Raw genomic sequence first — 26,094 nt, 5'->3', positions numbered from 1 at the left:
GCTTAATTAAGTTAAATCATAACTAATTTCCATTGACAAAGGAGTTGTGGTTTTCAAATTCTCTGGCCTTTGAAACTATGTTTGTTCAATTGAAAATCTTTGACTTTGCAAACAATCAGGCAGGTCCATTATTCTTATTATCTGTTCCTTCCGTTCATTTGTTTCATTTATGCTCAAAGCCCTTGCAGTTTATTTACTGCAACCCTTTAAACTGCAAAGGCCTATTTATCCAAATTATTTGTGAAAATTGGTATTGATGTAGGCAGACATTTGTTCATCTTCCAAAACAGCAACAAAACAGACATTGCTATGAAGCTCTTTAAAGGATTAAGATGTAGTCTCTATTGAACAGTGCTCTTAAAGATTTTGCCCTCTCCTATTTGGAAGGAAATTGAAAAAAAATTGGGCCTGTTGCACCATGGGCAGGCAGCCAGTGAGCCACACTGGCTTTGTATATTACAATGAACATTATCAGTCCTATAACTCCTTCCTTTTCTACACAATTTCATTCCCTTCCATCATTCATTTGAGCATAAGTCTCATGTTTCTAAGCACATTTTGAAAATGCACAGGGACAATATCCATTGAATCATCTTAATTGACAAACATACCTCAAAGACTTGTATTAAATTTGTCAAATCTAATTTTTTGGCATTAGCTGACTGTCCCCAATAAATCTATGTTTTTCTAACTGGATATTAATTTGTGCATTATTATGGCTTCTAAATTACTCTGTTTATCTCTTCCTCCTAACTTGATCAAAGGCACTACTTCTGTCTTCTAGTCCAGTTTCAATGTGCAATATCAGTCTACTAATTGGATTACATAGTTCTTTGTTTCTCAAAGTTTGCATGACTCAGTTTTGACATAACATGGAGTGGACTGGAGTGATATCATGGCAATTGTGAAATGGACCGTTTGCTTCCGGTTGCAAATCATGTTAGCAAACCTGACTATTTTCCAATGTGGATATTTGTGATAGATCCAATCTCCCCATACTGGCATAAAATTGGACTTTACACTATAACCCTTAAGAGGACAGACCAGTCTGTTGGTTGTCAGAAAGTAAAATACTGCCATTGGAGAATTGAATTAAAAACAAAAAAATACTCAACAGGTCACGACACATCCTCAGAGAGGGAAAACTATGGTTAATAATTCAGTCTGATGTTTCATTAGAATTGGAAAAGATTCAGAGTGAAACTTAACTTGCACTGAAAGGGGAAGGGTTGGAAGAACAAAGACTTTTTGATCAAGGTTAGAGACCAAATTAGAACGAATGACATAAGTGGTGGTGGTGCCATCTGTTGAGTTGGGAAGATTGTCAGGTACGGTGGGTTCACAGAGAGACGAGTCTGGACACAAGTGTTATAATCACACGTAACTTTAATTACTCAATTACTATTTCACTTAAGCAATGATACAGACATTCACCTCGGACCTCGGTTGGACTCCGACAATAGTGAACCTATACGCAAAATACTCACATGCTTGTGTACACACACTACAAACAGGGACTCTTACACACACCCAGTTCCCTGTACCAATGGAGGTGTGGCTCTCTGCAAGTATTGATCTATCACAATACCACAGCTCAGCTTCAGTGTAGTGCACACCTTATCTGCAACATTTCCAGCAATGTCCACAGTGGTGACCTGGCATGGAGCAATGTCCGAGGCTTGGACCGCAGGGCAAAGAGAGAAAAATGTGCTAAGCATCGATGTTATATGCAGTTCTGATCTGGGTGCCAAGCCAATAATGACCCTAGGTAATTTAAAGGAGCCAATAGCAAGGTGTGCACTAATGGGTGGCCAGAGTCCAAGCTTTATTGAGAGGTGATGTGACTTCCAAAAAAATTTCAGACTGTCTGGAATGTGACCACCCACAATGCCCACATTCCAGACAGACAGGGAGGCCTGTCACAACACCATTAGATAGAGGGGGTGAAGGTTTGTTGATCTGAGCTGAACTGCTTGGAGTCACCTCTCTCAATATTTAAAATAACCCTCACCTGATGTGACGTGACAAAGCAGCATCATAATCAATTGCAGGCTGCTCAAACATTCTCCAACGTCACAGACAGCACCGACACTAAATGAGAGGATTTTTTGGTTTTTTTTCGAAATTTATTTATAGTATCTCCATACATTCATTTCAAATTTTCAAATGTATAATATTACATAATAGATACTAAATAATTTTCAAATTTTCACTCCCCCCCCACCTCCCCTAACCCCTTAGGAAACCACCTTGTGGTGGTTAATTCCCAAAAACCCAAATGGGTGTGGTATAAACCACAAGTGGCATATGACTTTCGGGAGAGAACTACCACTCCCTCCCCCCCCCCCAGGCAGACAAAATACACGTATAAACCGAAAAATCATCATTTCTTATATCCATAAAACCCCGGTCCATCAATTTAACCAATCTTATTCATAAACTCTTTTTTTTGAAAATCCAAACTTGATATTAAATTTTGCACCCTTTCCACCCTCCCAACACTGAGTTTTGGGATTGTTTACAATCAATAAAAGCTTTTTTTAAAAATTTTTTTTTCAAGTCTTCCTGAATTTTATCCACTGAATTAAAACACCTCTGAACATCCCAGTTCAATACCGAATCTTCCATTCTTCTCAGTCTCAAGTTGAATTTGTAGCTTACTTTCAAAAAAAGTTTTTTTTTTCAAATCTTTTAAAATTTTCTTGAACATAATTCCTTCGGTCTTGATCTTCTAAAGCATCAATGTTATTCATAAGTTCTTTCTTCTGTGTTTCCCAATTTAATACCAAATTTTCCACTTTGTCAATCTTCTCAATGTTAAGTTGAAGTTATTGTTTATTTTCAAGAAAAACTTATTCAAAATTTTTAACTCTTCTTGGACATTGCTCCTTCGACTTTAATTTTATAAATCATCAATCTTGTTCATAGTTTCTTTCTACTGAATTTCCAAATTTAATAATAAAGTTTCCGTTTTTTCCAATTTTCTCAATATTAAACTGATCTTGTTGTTTAGTTTAAAAAAAAACCTTTTCAAAACTATTAAAATCTGTTTGCAATGTATGCATACTCACAGATAATAAATTCACTCTTCCAATATTCCATCCAAAAAAAAATTACTAATAAACCTTATTGCAAGTCAAGGAGTTCCATCTTCAGAAAATATTTCAAATATTTCAAATCAACATTCGTCGCCATCTTTCAAAAAGGAGTCCGAAATCAACTTTAATAAGTTCTGTTCTTGAGAAAATTCCAGCACCAACTCCGGTTCTGTCTGGGCAAATAGGTCAAATTTCTTCCAAAGTCAAAGAATGTAATTTTGTTCTGTATTTATAGATAATAAATTCATCCTTCCGATATTCCATCCAAAAAAAATCACTAATAAACTTTAATGTTATCTGGATTTTTAAAACTCACGGGCAACCAATGCCAATTACTGCAATTTATCTTCATAAAACATTTCAAATCAATATTCATCACCATCTTTCAGAGGGGTGTCCAAGACCAGCTTATCCGACAGTCCAATTAATGAGCTCCATTCTTAAGAAAATTCCAGCCTTGACTCCGTGGTTCTGTCTGGGCAAGTAGGCCGAGTTTCTTCCAAAGTCGGAGAGTATAGTTTTGTTCTGTATTTGAACTCTATTTTCCTTAATCTTTGTTGCCATTTTAAACATCTTTCAGAGAGGTGTCCAAGGCCAGCTTATCCGACAGTCCAATTAATGAACTCCGTTCTTAAGAAAATTCCAGCCTTGACTCCGTGGTTCTGTCTGGGCAAGTAGGCCGAGTTTCTTCTAAAGTCGGAGAGTGTAGTTTTGTTCTGTATTTGAACTCTATTTTCCTTAATCTTTGTTGCCATTTTAAACATCTTTCAGAGAGGTGTCCAAGGCCAGCTTATCCGACAGTCCAATTAATGAGCTCCGTTCTTAAGAAAATTCCAGCCTTGACTCCGTTGTTCTGTCTGGGCAAGTAGGCCGAGTTTCTTCCAAAGTCGGAGAGTGTAGTTTTGTTCTGTATTTGAACTCTATTTTCCTTAATCTTTGTTGCCATTTTAAACTAAAAACAATTGATAAACAAAACAAAGACTTTTAACAGAAAAGAAATATTCTTAAAACGGGTATTTATATAACTGCCTGGGGGAGACCGGGAATGCACGTCCGCTCCCTACGCCATCTTGCCACGCCCTGAGAGGTTTGTTTTAATAGAATTTGGCTGCTGAGATATTCCTTTATCAGATGACTTCTTCATCAGATGTGACATCACTGGCAACATTCCATTACCAGAGGCTTTGTTATGGATAAGATTGGTTACTCACTGTGCTATGGGATCTTTGAGCAGAAGGCACAGGTGTGCACATCTGTGAACAGCATTCTTCTCTGGAGTCATCAGAGATAGTACATCCTCTCTGATCCTGTACGATGTGCTCTGCATTCGTAAACTCAGTTTTCTGATTCATCCCTGACGTTAGTGACATCTTGCTGGAAGATCTTTCGTCACGCTGTCGTGTCTGAGTTAGTCTTTCCTTGGAGGTTGAGGTCATGATAATTAACAACTGTCTGCCAATGGATCATTCCTGGAGCTCATCTGGCCCTATCTTCTGATTTACGTCACAATATATCAGAGACCCTACCCAGGATCTGAATATAAAAAGATGATTTAATCTACTTGGAATTCAATGTAGACCTGGTGGGTTCTCAAGCCCTGGGATTTCCTAGTATCACTGGCTTGTCATAAATGCAAGCTGTCAGTGGCTGCAATTATGGCTCCTCTTTACAACATGAACCTTTTTATAAATTGGAAAAGTTTTCAACCTTTTCACATGCATGGCTCATTGCAGATCATGAGAATAATTTCCTGAAGATGCCATGTTCCCAGGATGCACAAATAATTGGTCATGAAAGTATCCTTGCCTTCACCTGAGTCTCCTGGGCAAGGACAGATGCCCAGACCATCCCTCCAACAACCGGGATCCCTGAGCCCAGCCTCAGAGAGAAGCCCACTGGGATGTAATGTATCTCCCTGTGAAGCATGTTTCTCTGACCTATTTTGCTCATCTCTTGTGATGCCAGTTTCTGGAGCAATGTTGAGGGGTCTCAAGAACAATGAAACACAGTTTAGATCTTCTTTTATTTGTCCCTTTTCCCTCCTGCTCCTTCTATTTCCCTAGTTCCTTGTGCTCTGGATAATGGTGTTCTGAGAAAGGGAAAAAAGGGAAAATCTGTTCTGAAATCCTGCAAATGAAAAACAGTGGGCAGTGGTACTTGAAAACTGTTCCTGAAACACTGTTAAAGAGATGCAAAAGCGGAGTCACAAGGATATCTACGTTTGATTAAAGCAATGCCAATACAATAATCCCAGTGAAAGTGGACATAACTGGAAAGTTTCTTTTAGCCTCGTGTCCGAGGTGGTTTGTGTATCCACTTCCCATCAGTCCATAATTCAGTTGCAACACTGAGGTGGTTATGGCTGCTCCACCTTGCAGGTGACTTCCTGGTTCCTTGTTGTTTCAGTCTAAATGAGGCTTTTGGGAATTACAGCATTTACACAGAAGAGATCTTCACCTACAACTGCACCTCACGAGCCAATGCCCACTAAAACCTTGTTGCTCCTTTGGGACCACTTGTCGAATCATTCAGGGCCACAAGGGAATGACATTTGTGTGGGCACAACACACAAAGCATGGTGCACAAGTGCAGTGCCTTTCTCAGTAACAATGTGTGGTGTTAATTTGCAATACTACAGTAATGTTAGAATTTTGGGGTGTACTGCTCACCTGATACTTGACTCATCTCATTGGTAATAGTGTTGGACAGGGCTCCTTTTCCCCCTCCCAAAAAAGCAAGAAATCACCTGAGAAGTCCAGTCCATCAGAGACCAATCTATCATTGTCTTCTATGATAGACTCCTCAATGCCCACATTAAGGAGAGAAGCTGGAAGGACTGAGCAGGTCAGGCGGCATCCACGGACAGAAAGACACAGTCAACATTCCAGCTCGGGCCTCTTCTTTGAGACTCTCATAAAAGAGTTCCATCCTAAGACATTGACTGGCCATTTCTCTCCACGGGCATTGAGCCTCTCCAGTTCATGCATGACTCAAGCATCTCCACTTTAAGCTGCGTTCAGGCAACCCTTATTTCGTTAGGTTCTATGGAAATATCTTGGATTTCCTTTCTGTAAGGCTATAAGAAATTAAATGCAAAATTGTCGCATTGTTTATACAGTAGAGAGTTTGGAAGTGTCTAGATCTGTAGCTTATTGCACGATCTACTTTACCCAATGATTTTGAAATTGACGTCACCCTTCTGAGAGTTTCTGATACTTTCTCTGTTGCTCTTTGTTGTGAGCTATTGATGTCATTCACACAGTCAGTCTTGATTCAGAACTACAGCTTCAGGATCAATTCATATACAGATTAATACTGGGCTGAAGCACATGACTCAGCTTGCTTCAATGGAAAGGTGTGCATTTCTTTAGAGTTTTTTTATCACTTCAGCACCAACATCAAATGTTATTGCCAGCTAACTGACATCACAGCTACATGCCAAGAGGCCCTCCTTCTTGCAAGTGTGAATCTCATCCTGTGTGACTTATAGCAGACTTAATTTTAATTGCATGCCACAAACAAGGCTCTGCCACTTTATACTTTGCCACCACCCGTGAATTTTTACCCTTACTTCATTCCATTTATTTCAGGACTATTTCCAAGAGGTAGCAGAAGGAGATCAGAGGTAATGAAAGAGGAGTCAACAGACTTTTATCTTCACCGGTGTGAGAGAATGGATAGCCTGCCCTTTCAAATTATAGGGGGCTCTACAAATAGCAGATGGTCCTGCAGCTTAAGCATCTCCCAGGAGTCAATGAGAATAATCCAGATCTTAACATTGTTTATGAAAGGACAGTAATCTAAATACAACTGAATGGACAACTGACCTGATTGGCAATGTTGGATCCGCTCTTTCCCACCACTCTTTGAGAGGGCTAATGTACATGCACCAGAGCTCCCAGCTGTATCCATGGGCACTATTCTCATAACGTTGGACCTCGAAGGTTTTGTGCTTGATGTTGTCAATAGAAGGAAGAATTATTCGCTTTCTGTCTTCTTTAATTCTGGCCAGGACCGGTTCAACCCTGAAAAGAGAACACAAAGTTAGATCAAAACTGTGAGCCTTTATAATCAGAATCAAAATCAGAATCAGGATTTATTGTCATGAACAAGTCATGAAGTTCGGTGTTTTGCGGCAGCGTCACAGGGCAAACATTCATGTTATAACCATCTTATGACATTACTATAAAAATTAAAAATAATAGTGCACAAAAAATAAGGCCGTGTCTTTGGTTCATTGATTATTCAGGAATCTGATGGGACCAGGGAAGAAGCCGTCCTTGTGCCATTGAGTGCTCGTCTTTAGGCTCCTGTACCTTTCTCCCGATGGTAGCAGAGTGAAGAGGACGTGGCCTGGGTGGTGGGGGTCTTTGAGGAGAGAGGCTGCTTTTTTTCAGACACTGCCTCATGTAGACGTCCTCGATGGAGTGAAGTCTGGTGCCTGTGATGTCTCAGGCCGAGTTAACAACCCTCTGGAGTTTATTCTTGTCCTGACAGTTGGCGCTTCCATACCAGGCAGTGATGCATCCAGCCAGAATGCTCTCCACGATACGCCTGCAGAAGTTTACGAGAGTCTTTGGTGACATACCGAATCTTCTCGGACACCTCACGAAGTATAGCCACTGGCGAGCCTTCTTTGTGAATGCATCAATGTAGTGGCTCCAGGGCAGATCCTCAGTGATGATGACACTCAGGAATTTGAAGTTCTTGACCCTCTCCACTACTGAGCCCTCAATGAGGACTGGGTCATGTTCCCCAGAGGTAATATTTCCAGAATTGTAGTCAGAACGATCGGTGTGATACCAGAGTACATGGAAAAGCAACTGGAATGCACTCATCGATAAATGATTACTTTAGTGAGAGCAAATTCATAGATTAATAGAATCACAAAAGTCGCCAGCACAAAACGAAACTACTAAACTCCTTATAAAGCAACCCTTTCCCATTTATTCTTCATGGGTAAGTTGATCATTCTTGTTCAATTGCTTATTCAATTCCTTTCTGAAGGAATTTATTGATTTTGTATTCAATATCCTTTAAGGTAGTGAATATCAGATCATTAGACCCCGAAATAATCTGACTATTCTTTACATAAAAATGAACTAAATTCAATTGTTGTGATTTAAATTCTTTGATCAACATGACAAAAGAGAGAAAAGACCATGGCTTATGCTTTGTTTACTTCAACCTTAACTTCATGTTCAGTATCAGATGGGTGTCCTCAGAGGAATTGGATGTCCAACTTCAGGATAAATTTCCTACAAAATTAGTGCAATAGGCAGATGACATTTCAATAAGTTCTGTTGAAATGTCACTGGCAAGGTTGTGTAATTCCACTGCAGTTCAGCGTCAGATCCAGCTGGCAAGTCATTTACAGATGGGGAATGCTCTGTTTAGGGAAGGAGAAATCCTGGACAGGTTGCATTGGAACCAAGTGTTTTCAAAAGCATGGAGATACAAGCTTCAAAATTAAAATTAAAAAATCTGCTTGCCTTCCTTGAAAGTTTCAAATTCAACTTTATTGTCACAATGTTCAATAGAGGAGGAGAAAATTTAAATTCCTGGGAGTTACTATTTCAGAAGACCTTTCCTGTATCTACCATCTTAATGTATTCATGAAGAAGGCAGGTCAATGACTCAAATTCGCAGGAGTTTGCAAATGTTCTATACGTCATCGAAAACCTTGGCAAACGTCTACAGATGTGTGGTAGAAGGTTTGCTGGTCGGCTGCATCAAGGCCTGGCATGGAGCACCAAGGCCTCCGACCAGAATGCCTGGCAAAAAGTAGTGGGCGTAGCCAAGTAGATTACAGACAAAACTCTCGCTGCCATTAAGAAAAATGGAACACTCCCATCGGAGAGCAGCAGCAATCATCAAACATATACACCACCCAGGACATGCTCGGTTCTTGCTGTTGCCATCACAAAAGAGGTCTAGGTGCCTCTAGACTCACACCAACAAGTTCAGGAACAGCTGCTACCCCATCACCATCAGTCTCCTCAACAACAAAATCAATCAGAATCTCATTTAAGGACTCTTACTTTGGACTATTTATTATTGAATATTTATTTTCTGCATTCCTTAGTTTATTTGCGCTTCATTCTTGTTTACATTTCTCTCTTCTGGATGGGTATCTTTCTTTGAGTACAGTTTTATGCACTACCGTTAAATAGAAATTCTGCCTGGCGCGCAGGAAAAAAGAATCTCAGGGCTGTATGTGATGTCATGCATGTTCTCTGCCAATAAATCTGAACTTTGAGTTCAGTGAACTGTTCACTTTTCCAAGTCTATACTTACAAAATCGCCATTGAAGACTTTTGAAAATTGCCATTGCAAGCAAAACCTTTCCTACCCTTAAAAATGACTCCAGAGGCTTTGTTTAAATAATGTTACAGAATTGTTCTGCTCTTTGTATTTCTGAAATGTGCTAAATGGACCATGAAATATTCAAGTTAAGCAACCTACTTATTCCTATCTTCTTTGGCTTGGCTTCGCAGACGAAGATTTATGAAGGGGTAAATGTCCACGTCAGCTACAGGCTCGTTTGTGGCTGACAAGTCCGATGCGGGACAGGCAGACACGGTTGCAGCGGTTGCAGGGGAAAATTGGTTGGTTGGGGTTGGGTGTTGGGTTTTTCCTCCTTTGTCTTTTGTCAGTGAGGTGGGCTCTGGGGTCTTCTTCAAAGGAGGTTGCTGCCCGCCGAACTGTGAGCGCCAAGATGCACGGTTTGAGGCGATATCAGCCCACTGGCGGTGGTCAATGTGGCAGGCACCAATGAAAAATATATATAGCACACTGTAGACAGTTTGATACAAATATCGAGTTCACATAGATTAAGGTGTTACTCAAAAAAAAGTCAAGAATGAAGAGGATACCAAACAAATTTAGTTTTTATTTAGCTCAGTGGGATGTGGGCTGTGAAGCACCAAGGGATTCCTTCTGAGACTTGTTTTATTTGCAGTGTGGAAATGATACGCAAATACGTTTAAGAGAATGCCGATTCTTGAGATCAAATTGATTAATTGTTCAGCAATACAGAGGGCAGGAGAGTGGGTAAATGGGTAGTAGATGAAATTCAATGTTGAAAACTGGGTGGGACCAAGTAATAAGGATCATTACAGAAATTAATGGGGAGAAAGTGACATGGCTGGCACAAAATCTGGGAGCATCTCAGTAAAAACATATTGACAAGTATCCGCTGCCCACCCTTGCTCAACCTTGAGATGATGGTAGCCTGCCTTTTACAATCTGTATGCCGAAAGAGTTTTTAGCTGGACATTTCCAGACCACTAATCCAACATTGTATGGTTGACAAAGACAAGAGCTTTGGCGTTAATACAAGGCATTAAATATAAATGAAAAGAAGCATGTGTAGCGGCGGCTACACTGCTAACTGAAGGATCGCACAACCAGGCGGGTTGAATTCAATGAGCAAACACTGATTTATTGCAGGTTGCCTGGCTGGTCTTATACGCCCAGCCCAGACCTGGCTGAGAACCGTGCTGGGGGGCCCCGATGTCAGAGGGGCGTCACGTGGGTCCTCAAGTGTGGGCTTCTGAGCCTGGTACCAAGGTCGGGAGGAAACCCCCAACAGCGCCATTTTGGCCGGCTGCCCCGCCACGTGCGTGACAAGCAGGGGCAGTTCGCCTGCCTAATGGCGTACTGCCACACGTTTAATTTATGTTAGAAACTGCGTCACTCCTGGAAAAATGTGGCATTCTATTAAAGGACTTTGAGAAGGAGCAAGACAGGCATCTGAGAACTCAAGGGGAGCTCAAGGAATTTGATGTGAAAAATACTTCCAGGATGTTTTTTTTTTAATTTAGACATACAGCACGGTAACAGGACATTCGGCCCACGAGTCAATGCCACCCAATTTACACCCAATTAGCCTACAACACCCACCCCCCCCATACGTTTCATATGGTGGGAGGAAACTGGAGCCCCCGGGGAAAAACCCACCCAGACATGGGGAGAATGTACAAACTCTTTACAGACAGCATTAGATTCAAATCACGGTCCAGATTGCTGGCGCTGTAAAGGAGTTGTGCCAGCCACTAAGCTAACCATGCCAACCTAATATTGAATAAAATTTTACGCGTGAGCTGATTACTGGGTTGTTCTGGCCTTAGTTAAGCTCGATTTGTTTTTATTTCCCTAATAAGAGAGAATGCAAATAAAGGATGTAGATGAGAATGATGGGAGGAGATTCAAATGCCCAGAGCCACATGTTTGCAACGCAGACAATGGGATATGACTGTTACACAAATTGCAACCCAGCGTTGCATACTTATGTCTGTGTGCATCGGAAATATTTGACCTATTATCAGATTTCTCTGCATTGTCCATCTGCTTTTCCAAACTTACAATGAACAATCCATGGTTTGAACATTTTTCATTATTGCAGATGTAATAGAGTCAACGTTCCTCCCAAAACTCCTTTCAGAAGAGAGGAAGAAACAATTATTCTTCCAAACATTTTGGAGACTGTAGGGGGACTCTCCTATTTAAACAATATATAAATTACACAACTTCCCCAGGAACCGATGGAAAGGCTGCTTCAGTGAAAGCTATTGTTGTTCCATATGTATCCTGCTTCAACAGAACATGAGCAAGGGCCATCAGGAACACTGTAAGGATACTTTAAAAGATGCTGAGTTTAATGTCATACACATTCTACATATGTGCCAAAATCTCACTTACTGCAGCCGAACAGGCAATTGTAAAGAAAATTCTAAAAAGTAAATTAATTGAATTAAATTAAATTGTAGGTGTCATGGTTAAGCTCAACACTATTACAGGACTAGCAACCTGGTTTCAAATCCAGCACTGTCTATAAGGAGTTTGTATGATCTCCCCATGACTGTGTGGCTCTCCTCCTGCTCTGCCAGTTAAAGCCCACCCTTCAAAAATGTAAGGAGATTGTGGGTTGATTGGTATGTTTGGGTGAATGGGATTCTAGGCCAGAAGGGCCTGCGACCATGCTGCATGTCTAAATTAAAAGATACAATAATTATATAAAATAGATGTAAATATTCAAGGAAATCCTTATGCAAAAAAAGGGCGACTTGCAATTGTGCAAACTTCTCTTCTCATTGAACATTGTTTCTTTGGCATTTTTCTTAAAACATCTTCATTCTTTCTCCTTTTGTGATGTCTAAGCAGTCTATGATTGGAGAACGAAGGGGAGGTTCAAGAGCCTGATTCTTGTCAGAACAAATCTGTCATTGAACCTAGAGGAGCTAGTTTTTGGGCTTCTGCACCTTCTGCCCGAAGGTAGTAGTGAGAAGAGGTTGTGATCAGGGTGACAGACATCCGTTATGATGTTGGCACTTGAATTCGATACCCTCTCCACTCATGTCTCTTTTTTCTTTGGCTTGGCTTCGCGGACGAAGATTTATGGAGGGGGTAAATGTCCACGTCAGCTGCAGGCTCGATTGTGGCTGACAAGTCCGATGCGGGACAGGCAGACACGGTTGCAGCGGTTGCAGGGGAAAATTGGTTGGTTGGGGTTGGGTGTTGGGTTTTTCCTCCTTTGTCTTTTGTCAGTGAAGCGGGCTCTGCGGTCTTCTTCGAAGGAGGTTGCTGCCCGCCGAACTGTGAGGCGCCAAGATACACGGTTTGAGGCGATATCAGCCCACTGGCAGTGGTCAATGTGGCAGGCACCAAGAGATTTCTTTAGGCAGTCCTTGTACCTCTTCTTTGGTGCACCTCTGTCACGGTGGCCAGTGGAGAGCTTGCCATATAACACGATCTTGGGAAGGCGATGGTCCTCCATTCTGGAGACGTTACCCACCCAGCGCAGCTGGATCTTCAGCAGCGTGGACTCGATGCTGTCATGTGCACTTGTTACAAATCGCACATCGTACACCGGGATCATAAACTATAATGCGTGGAACCACTGCACCGAGGCCATACATTCAATCCCTTGGTCAAAATTCTTCTCCTTAATGAAATAACTTGCATTGATGTAGCTCCTTTTTCTTGTTCTCATGAGAGCCAATTAAATATTGGCAATATGTTCACTGCTGTCGCCATCAGTAGGCAGCAAAGCACTATATGGAAAATGCAATAGACAACCTCTTCACTTACTTGATGGTGCATTGTGGGATGTTTGTTACCCCAAAAGAAAGAAGGCCCTATCTAAAAAAATACTGTATATTTCGGCGGATAAGATGAAACTTGAAGCACCAAAAAAACATCCCCCAAAAAAAGGGTTGTCCTATAGGCCAGATACAAAAACAGTGACCTTAAAATTTTCTCTTGATTGGTTTCATAACTCACCCAGATCCCACCTTCTAACAAATGTTTAAGTTATTAAAAAAAAGCTGAGGCAGTGAACACAATTTTTATTTTGCACTAAAATCCATTACCAATGTGCAATAAAAGAATTGTAAAATTAAAATAAACACATCACAATCCTTGAAAATTAGTGTCACCATCATCGTCTGAGGCAAAGAACTCGGCAAACACATCCAGAGTCTCACTGTTTACACCGTCATCATACGGGTGAGTCGGCTTCGGCTTCCTCATCAGTGTCCCACAATAAATCATCCTCTGTAGCATCCATTGCACTAGAGACGTCACACCCGTTGAAAGATTTTATTACAGGCTCTACTTTCACTTTATCCCATGACTGGGTCACAAAATCACACAGCACATCAGGTGATGCAGCTCGCATTGCCCCGCCTTTTGTAAAGGATTTATCAGCTCGTCCTCCATTCTTCACGCACATGATCTTTAAATGGCTTATTCCATCTGGAGGTTGCAATAGATCAGTCAAACCACCTGGTATAACAGCAATCTCAGTATTATTTCATGCTTATCTATTTTTATTGTTATCAGTTAAATGGCTGAGAAGCATATCCCAGACCAACAATCTCCGTTCCTTGCGTATTCCACCTGGCCGCCTATTCCACACATTGTCTATCTATAGTTTTACATCCATCCATCCTTTTCCATGAAAATATGCAAAAACATCAACACGGCACCAGCTCAGTCAACACGTATGTTTGAGGGGTGAATTATACCACTGATATGAGCTAAAACCATGAAATTCAGACTGAAATTGGTCTCGCCTTATCCACCAAAATATATGCTTAGGTACTTGTAAATGAGATTACCGTCCACCAATAGAATATATACAAAGAAGCAAAATGACTGTAGATTGAAGCCCGAAAAGTTCCCTGCTTAGCAAAGGTTTAGGACCAACTGAAATGCCCAGGGAATCTAAGTCATGTGGTTATCTTACCAATACACCATCTGAAAGTAAATCCAGTAAAATACCACAATGAACAAAATATGACAGCCATGAGGGTTTGCTTACTTGGTTCTTAAGATTAAATACAGTAGAATCCCCATATTCTGTAACCTATGGGGATTCAGTTGACTGAAACACACTGGGACAATGAGTATTCCAAGTGTCACCCACTATTTCAAGGATTCTCCTGTAATTAAGACTAAGGAGCCAATTTCCAGATTTTGATGCTGCTTGCGAGTCAGGGCTGAGAATATAACTGGTGATCTAAATTACTTACTTCTCTTGATTTCTTGAGCATATTGGCTCAGCTTCTGTGATCCCAGACATGATGCTGTCATGAGTCCAGAGGACCCCAAAACCCAGCAGCAATAGATATGCACTAATACAAAAGTTGCTTTTAATTATCTTTGAACATGAAAACAGAATTAAACTTTAACTTATCTTACTTAACCTACTTAACCCCCCCCCCCCTCTAATTCCAAGCGCACGTGTGTGTAATGTGTATATAAGTTCAGAAAAGTCCTTTGGTTCACAGTCCAATCTCACTGGTTGCAGGCAATTCTTGTACTGTGCACAGAAGTTAGCATTAATAAAGTTCACCAGGCTTTGGTGCTTAACAGGTAAACGGTTACCACTCAGGAGGGTTCTTGTTGGTTTTCAGAGAGAGAGTCTTCTCGTTCCAGGACAGCTACTCCGGTGTCCTGCTGACCAGGCAGTCTTCCAAAGCTTGCTAGCTTGTCCCTCTAGAACTGCTTTCAGGTCGAATCGCCTGGAGAATGTGGCTCCGGAGTGGCTGCGGGTTTCTGCGAAGCGTCGATCAGGTGGCAGCACTGAACGCGGTGTTCTGCCACCTGAAAGGTCTGAAGTGGGGAGAGGGGCTGCGGAGCAAACACCGGCTCCTGAGTCGGGGCAGGGGCAGCTGTCTGACAGCCCCCCCTCTCCGCTGCCTGACAGCCCCCCGGCGCGGGACGTCAGGGCTGGGGTGGCCGGCGCGGGATGCCATCCCTGACGCCCTGCACCAGCCGCCCCCAGCCTTGATGTCCCACGCCGGCTGGTAAGTGCTCCTCCGGCCGGGTTCTCCACTTTCAGGTAGCCACCCGACAGCTTCCCCACTTTCAGGTAGCCACCCGACATAAAAATGAAGCTACATATAATTGGCACAACATAAATATGTAGAATTGTTCTTGAGTTGAGCTTTGAAATTAACTTGATAAGGACAATGTTGGAGCAATTTGGGTATGATAGAGTGGTGCAGTGTGAACAAAAATGCTCAAACTACAAATGCTGTACTACAGGCTTTAATTAGCTTAAAACGCACACAAGGTTCAGTATCCCTTCTGACTCCATGTGGTCTCCTCCTACCCAAGAGCCAGTGGGGGAGTCTTTATACAGGGCCAGTGATTGGCGGGGAGTAGGTGGACTCAGCCTCCCAGGTTACGTCCCTTGAGATATAGTGTGTCGCCCCCTGCAGTAGCCAGGCAGGAATGCAGGCAGGAGCAGACAGTCCAGTGGCCGTATGGCCACATAGAGTTTGGACAAAACCGTGCACTATGGCAGTTTACTACTTTAGAAATTATACAAATCAGGGAATTGAACAGCAGATGAAAGTAGTACTTGGCAAACTAGATTGATTGGTTTACCAGGAGGATATTTAACAGAAGGTAATTCTTTGCTGGTAAGTGCAATTAGGATGAAATGACAGACGCTAATTTAAGATCAATGTTGGGAACAATCAGTTGGATTAAATTGTCAAAAGAGACTTCAAGGAGATTTGGCAAACCTGAAGGAATGGGCAGCAACTTGTCAGATGGAGTGCAACGTGAAAATATCTGAATTGGCCATTTCAGTAGATTAAGCAGTAACAATTAAAATGAGAATGACAAAGGTTTATTTAGCTTCTAAAGGGGTGCAAATCTTTGATCACTAAATGTATCTGAGGCTGTGACGCACATGCCTTTGGGATAGAGAGGAGTTAGTGGCGGGAGGCTGGCTGGGAGTTGATATTAAGGACAAGGTTGGATCAGCCATGAAATAAAATCAGCAGATGCTGGAACTATTCAGCTGCTCAGGTGGCATCTGTGGAAAGAAACACTTTTAGGCAAGATTCTGACTTCCAGGTGTTCAGTCACAATCCTCCAATGGTAGATTTGCACTCTGTGCTTGAGGATGAAAGGACCTTCAAGCATTTTCTGATTTCTCGCATCTCTATTTTTCCACAGATCAACCAAGATCTTTATTGGTTGGTGAAGCAGGCTCAAATGGCCATTTGATCAACTGTGTATTACGGCATATAAGACGGTATTTCACCCCAAAACCTGGGGTCATCTTATACGCCAAATATAAAATCCAAACCTTAATATCCTGTCACATTACTACCACTGAATATTTTTTCTACTGAAACCTTCGTGTGGGAAGCTGGATTAATGGTAATGTTATATAGATGGCCCGGTTGGCGTAGTGGTTAGCGCAACACCTTTACAGTGCCAGCGATCGGGACCCGGGTTCGAATCCCACTCTGTCTGGAAGGAGGTTGTACGTTCCCCCCTGTGTCTGCGTGGGTTTTCCCCGGGGGCTCTGGTTTCCTCCCACTGTTCGAAACGTACAGAGTCGTAGGTTAATTGGGTATAATTTGGGTGGCATGGACTCGTGGGCCAAAATGGCCTGTTACCGTACTCTATGTCAAAATTCAAAAGTTTAAAATATTGAAGCAAGAAAGTGTGTTATAACCCTGTCTAACATACATTAAAATAACACCACAGCAAACAACTCTTACAGCAGACACCACTCGTCATTTGCAACAGGTGACAAACAGTCTCATCACTCCCCCGCCAGGTCCATCCTTCCTACTTTATCTCATTGTATCAAACGGGTGTTCTGGCACTGCTATGACTGTAAATGTTGGAGAATTGGGAATGAGGAATCTGCCAGGAAAATTAGAGGTGCTGGGAATGCTAAGAGTGCTGGGGATGTTGGGTGAACTGGAAGATTGAGGAGAGGCAACATGCAGAGAATAACTATTCCAAATCGACTCATTTACAGTAATTCACGATGTTAAAATGACCCCACTGCTCTCATGAAGTTGACCCAGTAATATTTAGATGAGGAGAGAGCATTGCATTGAATGCAGAATTAACTCTGCGGTATGTATTTCGCTATTATTTGGAATACAAGTTGTACCCAGTCATTTATTTGCTTTTAACTGTGACTCAGGTGCCTGCATGTTAGCTACTTCACCTGATGGGGAAGATTGTCTTCAACTGTGAAGTGACTTTCATTTCAAAATGCATGACAGCACCATTGAGAGCAAGTATTAGCAAATAACAGATGATTTTTAGCCGCTGCATTTCATTTTGTAAGATAAAATTCAGCACAAACGCTATGCCTTCAGGGAGACATGTGACACTTTTGACCAGATGGCTTTGTTTTGGGGACAAAGCAATTCTACCCATCAAATTTTAACCATATTTCAATTATAACATGAAATACTTGCATTTTAAAACAAGCAAAGTTACCTGCACTTGCTGGAACGTTATCAAAGATGGTAAACAGTGCTTTAAGAGTGAAACCTGCTGTGAATCAATGGTTCGTGTTCTTCCTGAATTAACAGCTGGCTCAAAGCAGCAATCTTCATATACTGCATGGTGATGAATTGGTCCTTTCAAAACTGGATGCATCCTCAGAGGCAATATAAAGTCTCTGTGATTTAGTTTCCTAATTCAGTCAATTTTCATCCGGCTTTTCCCCTTCATGAATTCTTGCTCTGTGAGGTGAGGGAACATTGAAAATGCCCATATCTAGTGCTCCTTCAATGGGAAACTGTGTATTTCTGTTTGACCATCAAAGGATGGAGGAATGGGCGGCTTGTGGTGGAATAACCCCCTGGATTTCTGACAAATTATGATGGAAGGAAAGCCTGAATAAAAGGAAAGGGGAGGAAAGGACATTGAGAATGTATCACAACATTTGGATTCAGCCTCTTTCTAATTCTGGATTTTTTTTCCTGTTTGTGGTCACAGGTTTTATTGCCAGTCTATTGTCCAGGGAACAATAGTTCTGTTTAATTGGCCGATTAACATCCTTCCAGGTTACCAAATAAGGAATTTAAAAACGGGAATATAGGACATTAAGAATCGCATCCGACCATCGACATATGAAACCCTGTGACCAAAAGCAAACTGACTGCACACAGAATTCAGCATGACTCAAAGGCACCTTTGGCTCATGTAGGCTGCATGCCATCAATATGCCAGGAAATGAGAGATTGCCAACCATAAGGACCAGTTGTGCTCCAGCGATTTACTGTAAAACTACACAACACTAGAGTACGGAAATAGGCCCATCTCGCCCATGCTGAACGATTATTCTTCCTAGTCCAATCAACCTGCACCTGAACCATACCCCTCCCATCCTAATTTCAGTATTGAAATCGAACCCACGTTCACCATCGCTTGTTCCATGTGCTCACCATCCTCTAAGTGAAGAAGTTCCCAATGTTCTCCTTAAACATTTTACCTTTTACCCTTTTTAAAAAAAAAGATATTTTTTATTGAAGTTTAAACAAACATTTCTTAAGATGCATCTCAGATATTATACATATATATATCATATTTGTCACAATTTTCTGTATAATATTTATCTGAGGTACACACTTAACCCATGTCCTCTCATTCTTGTAAACCTCAGTGGAAGGAGCCTGCTGGCATTTACCCTATCTATACTCTTTGCAATTTTATATAGCTCTATCAAACCTCCTTTCATTCTCCACATGCCTGGAAATAAAGTGCTAACCTATTCAACCATTTCTTGGAACTCCATTCCTCAAGTCACAGCAACATCCTTGTAAATTTTCTCTACACTCTTTCAAACTTATTGATACCTTTCATGGAACAAGCGATGGTGAACGTGGGTTCGATTTCAATACTGAAATTAGGATGGGAGGGGTATGGTTCAGGTGCAGGTTGATTGGACTAGGAAGAATAATCGTTCAGCATGGGCGAGATGGGCCTATTTCCGTACTCTAGTGTTGTGTAGTTTTACAGTAAATCGCTGGAGCACAACTGGTCCTTATGGTTGGCAATCTCTCATTTCCTGGCATATTGATGGCATGCAGCCTACATGAGCCAAAGGTGCCTTTGAGTCATGCTGAATTCTGTGTGCAGTCAGTTTGCTTTTGGTCACAGGGTTTCATATGTCGATGGTCGGCAACATCCTTGTAAATTTTCTCTACACTCTTTCAAACTTATTGATACCTTTCCTGCAGGTAAGTGACTAAAACTGCACACAATACTCCAAATTCAGCCTCGCCAATGTCTTACGAAACTTCAGTAGAGCACCCCAATTTCTCAACTCAATGCTTTGATCTAAGAAGGCCAAAAGCTCTTTTATCAACCACCATCTATCTGCTGGTGACGCTCTACTGGTGCCCTTATCATCAGATGACTTCAAATTCATTCTGTTCCACTGAGCTGAATACCTGATGTTAATGGAAAGAGCCGGGTTTTTGGTAGTTTGGTTTCTCAGCCTGGATATTATTCGGTCGTATTGTGGTCATTCGTCAGGAATGAAATGGGTGTTAAACTTTACAATATAACGTAAAATATATTTGCTCATCTCAATTCAGAATCCCATATCAATTGTTGCAAAAGTGGGTGGTTAGGGCCCTTAATTTATAGCTGAAATGCTAGTGTTTGGTGGCTCTAATATGGAATTGGGTAGACACCTGTGTTTAAGAAACATGGTTGACTCTTAATTCAAGGCTAGTTAGAGTTGGGGGGCTGACATTAAATATTAGTCACCTGTGCTCATATCTTTCCACTTGCTCCTGACACCTGAATGAATTTCACATTAGTAAAATCATATTGCTCTTATTTCTCTCTCTGTAACTTTTATTTTCTGTAATTATTTATTGATTTACTGGATAGCACACAAAATGAAGCTTTTCAGCGTTCCTTGTTACACGTGACAATAAACATGAACTTGAATCTATAGCTAGGTGTCACAACTGCACATAATATTCTAAGTGTAGTCTCACTGGTGTCTTAGACAGTCCAGCATGTCATCCCAACTCTTGTATTCAGTGGTCTAACTGATGAAACCTTCTTCACCATCCTGTCTACCTGCATCTCTACTTGGATGAAACGATGCAAGTTCTCCTCAGTCTCTCTAACATAAAAAATAGGAGCAGGAGTCGGTTGTATGGCCCGTCGAGCCTTCTCCGCCATTCAATGAGATCGTGGCTGATCTGATGATAGGCTCATCTCCGCCCACCCTCCTTTTCTTCCCCCCCCCTTGACGGTTTCCCACTTACCTGACACGGGTTCTGGAGTATTTATCGCCCTGAAAGTTGAGTCGATTAACTCCTCACTCTCCCTTACAAACCGCAGGTCATCAATCTGCAACTCCATCTCCCTAATTTGCTCCCTTAGTAACTGCATCTCGGTACACCTGGTGCAGATGTGGCCATTTGGGAGGGTGGAGGTCACAATGATTGTTGAAATCATCTAACCTTCCTTTGAAATCATCTAACCTTCCTTTGAAATGCAACATCAGCAAGATGGTTGCAGGTGGGCATTGGACCTCGAAGACAGTATTCACAACCCTCTGGGAAAAGGAGGCATTGCCTCCTCTCACAGCAAAAAACACCATGTCAGAACTTCCATTCAAATCCCATCATGGGGTTTGAAATAAGAAACAAAGAAGGCTGCATGTCTCTTCAGACCTGCTCCTCCTTTCATCAAAATCATGACAATGACATTTGTCTTCATTCACTTAAGCTTAATGTACATCAGAGCAACAGCTGAGCCTTGTACTTCTGCTTCCAAAATTTGATTCCAGAATCCGAATCAGGTTTATTGTCTTGAGCATGTGTCATAAAACGTATTGCTTTGAGGCAGCAGTATTGTGCAGAACAGCATGTAAAATTGCTATGTCTTACAATTTTATAAATACAACATTTTTTTTAGATAAGTAAATAACTAGTGCAAAACAAAAGTGAGGTGGTGTTAAATGGTCCATTGTCCATTCAAAAATTTGATGGCAGAGGGGAAGGACCTGGTTTTGTCATGTTGAGTGTATGTTTCCAGGCTCTGTACCTCCTTCCTGAGGGTAGCAGTGAGGTAGTGAGGCTCCTTGGGGAGAGAAGCTGCTGTCTTGACGCACAGTCTCTTAAAGATAAGACCATGAGACATTGGAACAGAAATACACTATTCAGTCCATCAAGTCTGGCTCTCTATTTAATCATGAGCTGATCCATTTCCCACTTAGCCCCACCGCCCAGCCATCTCCCCAAATGTATGATGCCCTGACTAATCAAGAGCCTATCAATCTCTGTCTTAAATACACCCAATGACCTGACCTCCACAACTGCCTGTGTCAACAAATTCCACAGATTTACCACCCTCTGGCTGAAGAAATTCCAAGGCATCTCAGTTTTAAGTGGACACCTTTCAATCCTGAAGTTGTACGCTCTTGTCCTACACTCTCCCACCATGGGAAACACCCTTTCTGCATCTACTCCGTCCACACCTTTCAACTTTCAAAATATTTCAACGAAATGTTCCCTCATTTTCCTAAATTCCATCGAATGCAGGCCAAGAGCTAACAAACACTCCTCATATGATAACCTTTTTATTCCCGGAATCAACCTGGTGAACCTCCTTTGAACCTCTCCAACATTAGAACATCTTTTCTTAAAGAAGGAGACTAAAACTGCTCACAATACTCCAAGTGAGGTCTCACCAGTGCCTTATAAAGCCCCAGCATCACATCTCTGCTCTTACATTCTATTCCACTTGAAAGGAATGGCAGAATTGCATTTTCCTTCTTCACCATCATCTCAATATGTAAGATTATCCTGCATGAGGACGTCCAGGTCCATCTGGGTATTTTCTATTTTCTCCCCATTTAAAAAATAGTCTGCCTGTTTATTTTTTTTCGACCAAAGTGCATGCCCGTACACTTTCTGACATTATATTCCATTTGCCACTTCTCTGCCCATTCTCCAAATCTGTCTCAATCCTTCTGCCATTTCTATGTTTCCTCTACACTACCTGCTCCTCCACCTACCTACATATCACCTGAAAATTTGGCCAGAAAGCTATTCATTCCATCATCCAAATTATCCATATATAAACATAAAAAGAAGTGGCCCCAACAACAACCTCTGTTGGACAACACGAGCAACTGGCAGCCAATTAGAATATAATCCTTGTATTCCAATTCTCTGCTTCTTGCCAATCAGCCAATGCTCTGCCCATGCTTGTTTGCTTCCTGTTCTACCATGGGCTCTTACCTTGTTAAGTAGCCTCATGTGCAGCACCTTGTCAAATGCCTTCTGAAAATCCAAATACACAACATCCACTGCATCTCCTTTATCCAGCCTGCTTGTCACTTCCTCAGAAGAATTCCAATAGGTTTGTCAAGCAAAATGTTCCCTTTAGGAAACTATGCTGTCAAGTACTTAGTAACCTAATCCTTTAAAACTGACTCCTGCATCTTCCCAACCACTGACTTCAGGCTAATCAACCCAAAATTTCCTTTCTGCTGCCTCACTCCCTTCTTGAATAAAGGGGTGACATTTGCAATTTTCTAGTGCTCTGCAACCATTCCAGAAACAATTGATTTCTGAAAGATCATTACAAATCTCTACCATGACAACCTTCAGGACTCGAGGGTGCAATCCATCTGGTCAGGGAGACTTATCCACCCTTAGACCATTCAGCTTTCTGAACAACTTCTCCCTTGAAATTGTCACTGTACTCATTTCCCTTCTCTGATACCCTTCAACATCTGACACACTGCTGATGTTTTCCATAGTGATGCAAAATTCTTATTTAGTTCCTCTGCCATCTCCTTGTCTCCCATTATAATTTCTCCAGTGTCCTTAATGGAGTGAAGATTAATGCCCATGGTGGCACTGGCTGAGTTTATAACCCTGTGTAGCCCATTGCTGTCTTGTGCACTGGCACCTCCATACCAGAGAGTGATGCAACCAGTCAGAATGCTCTCCACAGTACACCGATAGAAATTTTCAAGAGTCTTTGGTGACATACTGAACTCAATTCTGCATTGCACCTGCCTTAGGCAAACGGGACAATATGACAAACAATATTAGCTTTACGGGAAGGAGATTCTAAATTAATAAGCATTCTAAATATTCAGTCTGAACTATTGATGTGGCCAAGACAGACATCCAAATCAGTTCATTATATGTCACAATGCTTAGAAGCCTAACCTTTACCTTTAGCACTGACATTTTTAAATAGCAGAAGCAAAAATAAAATCCTAATCTACTGGCAGGATCACCAAGGAGAGAAATGCACGTAAATACTCATCTTCTGCTCATTTAAAAATGGAAAGACAATAATATTGGTCAAGTAAATAACATATTGGTATTTACACCAGGGACAGAATGTGTAATGCAACTTAGGTTATATCTTTGTTGTAACAAACAACTGATGTGCAGAACAAGTAATGTGGGTTCCACTAAAATGATCGGAGATTGTGAATTTGCATCGCAAGACGTGTGTACCTCGAATCTGTGCAAATATTCACCTATTTCAACACTTCTCCAGATTTGAACTTGATTGGCTGCAATTCATAGGCAGTCGGCATTCAAAAATGCTATTGCACAAGGACGAGATTCAGAAACACACTCACAGAAAAAAACGGATTAGTAATGTTCCATTGCATAGTTCGTTTCAGCATGGAAAAAGCTTAGTCATTGACTAGTATCATGCAGGAGCAAGGAGAAGCTGGAAGGACTCAATGGGTCAGGCAGATCCATGGGTAGAAATGATCAGTCAATGTTATGGATTGGGACTGAAGTAGGATGGGAGACATCAAGTGTAGAAAGAGGGGGAAAAAGAAGGGGTTGGGGCCAAGGTAAATGTGTCTTGGATAGAAGAAGGTGGGAGAGATAGAACGAGACAGGGAATCACTGGGAAGGACATGGCAGCTGGTGACATTAGGTTAGCTTGACTGGTTCATGCATCTCCTGATATATGCTCATGGATATATGGTATCCATCCCTTCCTGAGCACCTGAGCATAATGTAGAGGGAAGCCAGGGGTAAATATGCCAGGGGTAGAAAGGGAATGTTTGGCTGGGCCAGAAATGCTGTTCCTAACAATCCCCAATATTCACAGACGTGAACCTCAAAGACCTGGTGCTGAAGACGATGTATGCTCTACTGGGGTGCCAAGAGAGCATCCAGACTCAGAAACATCATGAGCAGAATGAATGATGATTCATGCTGGGAGGGAATTGACCAGGACTCGAGGAGCAATGCCTAAGACTATGTCATGCATTCATTATTGATGTCAAACTAGTGCTCTGCCTCTACCATCCATCCCGACCAAAATGTCTCATTGAAGCAACACACTGATTTTGAACTTCCTTTGCAAAATAACGTCCAAAGGAACCAACTTCCCTGCAGCAAGGCAAAATGGACGAAGAGTGGTTCCAATTCCAAAGACTGCTTGGTTTGTGAACCCTGGGGGAGAGATGTGCATCCCTGCCAAAGCCATGGATGAAGAAGGCATGGCAGTATCTGACTGGTTGATTTGGATCAGACTCCAAAACAAAACTCAATCAGAGTAAAACATGAAAGTCTGCAGACATCATGACTGAAGTAAAAACACAATTCTGGAGGAACATTGAACAGCAGTACTTTATATAGCTAAGATAAAGATACTAAACCAACATTTCAGGCTTGAACCTTTCACCAAGGTATGCGTAAAGTGAAAGCCCTTCCCTACAAAATGCAGGCAGGCCCATTCCTGAGCTGATATGTCTGTCCATGGCCTTGCACTGTCAAATGGCTTCTTGGGCTAGTAGAGAGGTTAGGACTTGGTTCTATATTTTGTCTGGTGTTCATGCTTGTTGTTTTACTTGCTCATGATGGCGGCGCTGTGGTGAAACCACTGTAAATACTGTATGGCTGGCCTGCCTCTTGCTGATTGTACCTGTGGCTCCACCCCCGATTCCCCTAATAAAGGCAGCAACGCCCCCAGAACCAGCTCAGGTCTTGTGACACGCTTATGATATTATCTAGTCTTTGAGAGCGTATCAGGCGTGTAGATTCGCAGCAGCTTCTGTGGTAAAGGCACGTGGGCTGTCTGGGTTAGTCTTGTTTTGTCTTGTTTGTCAGATTGTTTTTGGTTTGGGCTTGGGAATTGTTCAGGGAAACACAGTTTATTTTTAGGCTTTGGAGTATGAAAAAGACAAATAAAGTGATTCTGAAATCAAAACCACCCAAAGACTGGAGAAGCAAGACCTAATATCCCATCTTGGCACTCTCCAATTGGATGGCATTCGCCCCATCCCTCTGTCTTCTTTCCTCGAGCTCTCCACCCCCATCCTTAACCATATAACCATATAACCGTTTATAGCACGGAAACAGGCCATGTCGGCCCTTCTAGTCCATACCGGTTCATTTGAACAACTCCACTAGCTCCTCCGCAAACCAACAGACTAATACAGTTCCTCTCTCCCCCCCCAATTCGCATCAACTTCTCCGATTTCTGCTAGCCTACTCCTTGTTCTCCCTCTCTTCCCCATCCCTCTGTCTTCTTTTCTTGAGCTCTCCACCCCCTTCCATAACCATATAACCATATGACCGTTTACAGCACGGAAATAGGCCATGTCGGCCCTTCAAGTCCGTACCGGTTCACTTGAACAACTCCACTAGCTCCTCGGCAAACTCCTGAGGAAGTAGACAATTGAAAACATTTGTGG

At 41.9% G+C, this 26,094-nt stretch overlaps 1 protein-coding gene across 1 annotated transcript in view; it reads right to left on the bottom strand.

Annotated features, from left to right (window-relative positions):
- galnt17 (polypeptide N-acetylgalactosaminyltransferase 17) overlaps nucleotides 1-26,094 on the bottom strand; it is a 309,637-nt gene that overhangs the window by 191,098 nt on the left and 92,445 nt on the right. The window contains exon 5 of the mRNA XM_069912162.1: nucleotides 6,926-7,123. Within this exon, the coding sequence (XP_069768263.1) occupies nucleotides 6,926-7,123 (198 nt within the window). The remainder of the gene's footprint in view (nucleotides 1-6,925; nucleotides 7,124-26,094) is intronic.

This window comes from Narcine bancroftii, chromosome 14, assembly GCF_036971445.1.
Source record: "Narcine bancroftii isolate sNarBan1 chromosome 14, sNarBan1.hap1, whole genome shotgun sequence".
Taxonomy (NCBI): Eukaryota; Metazoa; Chordata; class Chondrichthyes; order Torpediniformes; family Narcinidae; genus Narcine; species Narcine bancroftii.
This window is presented reverse-complemented; position numbering and strand designations above follow the sequence as displayed.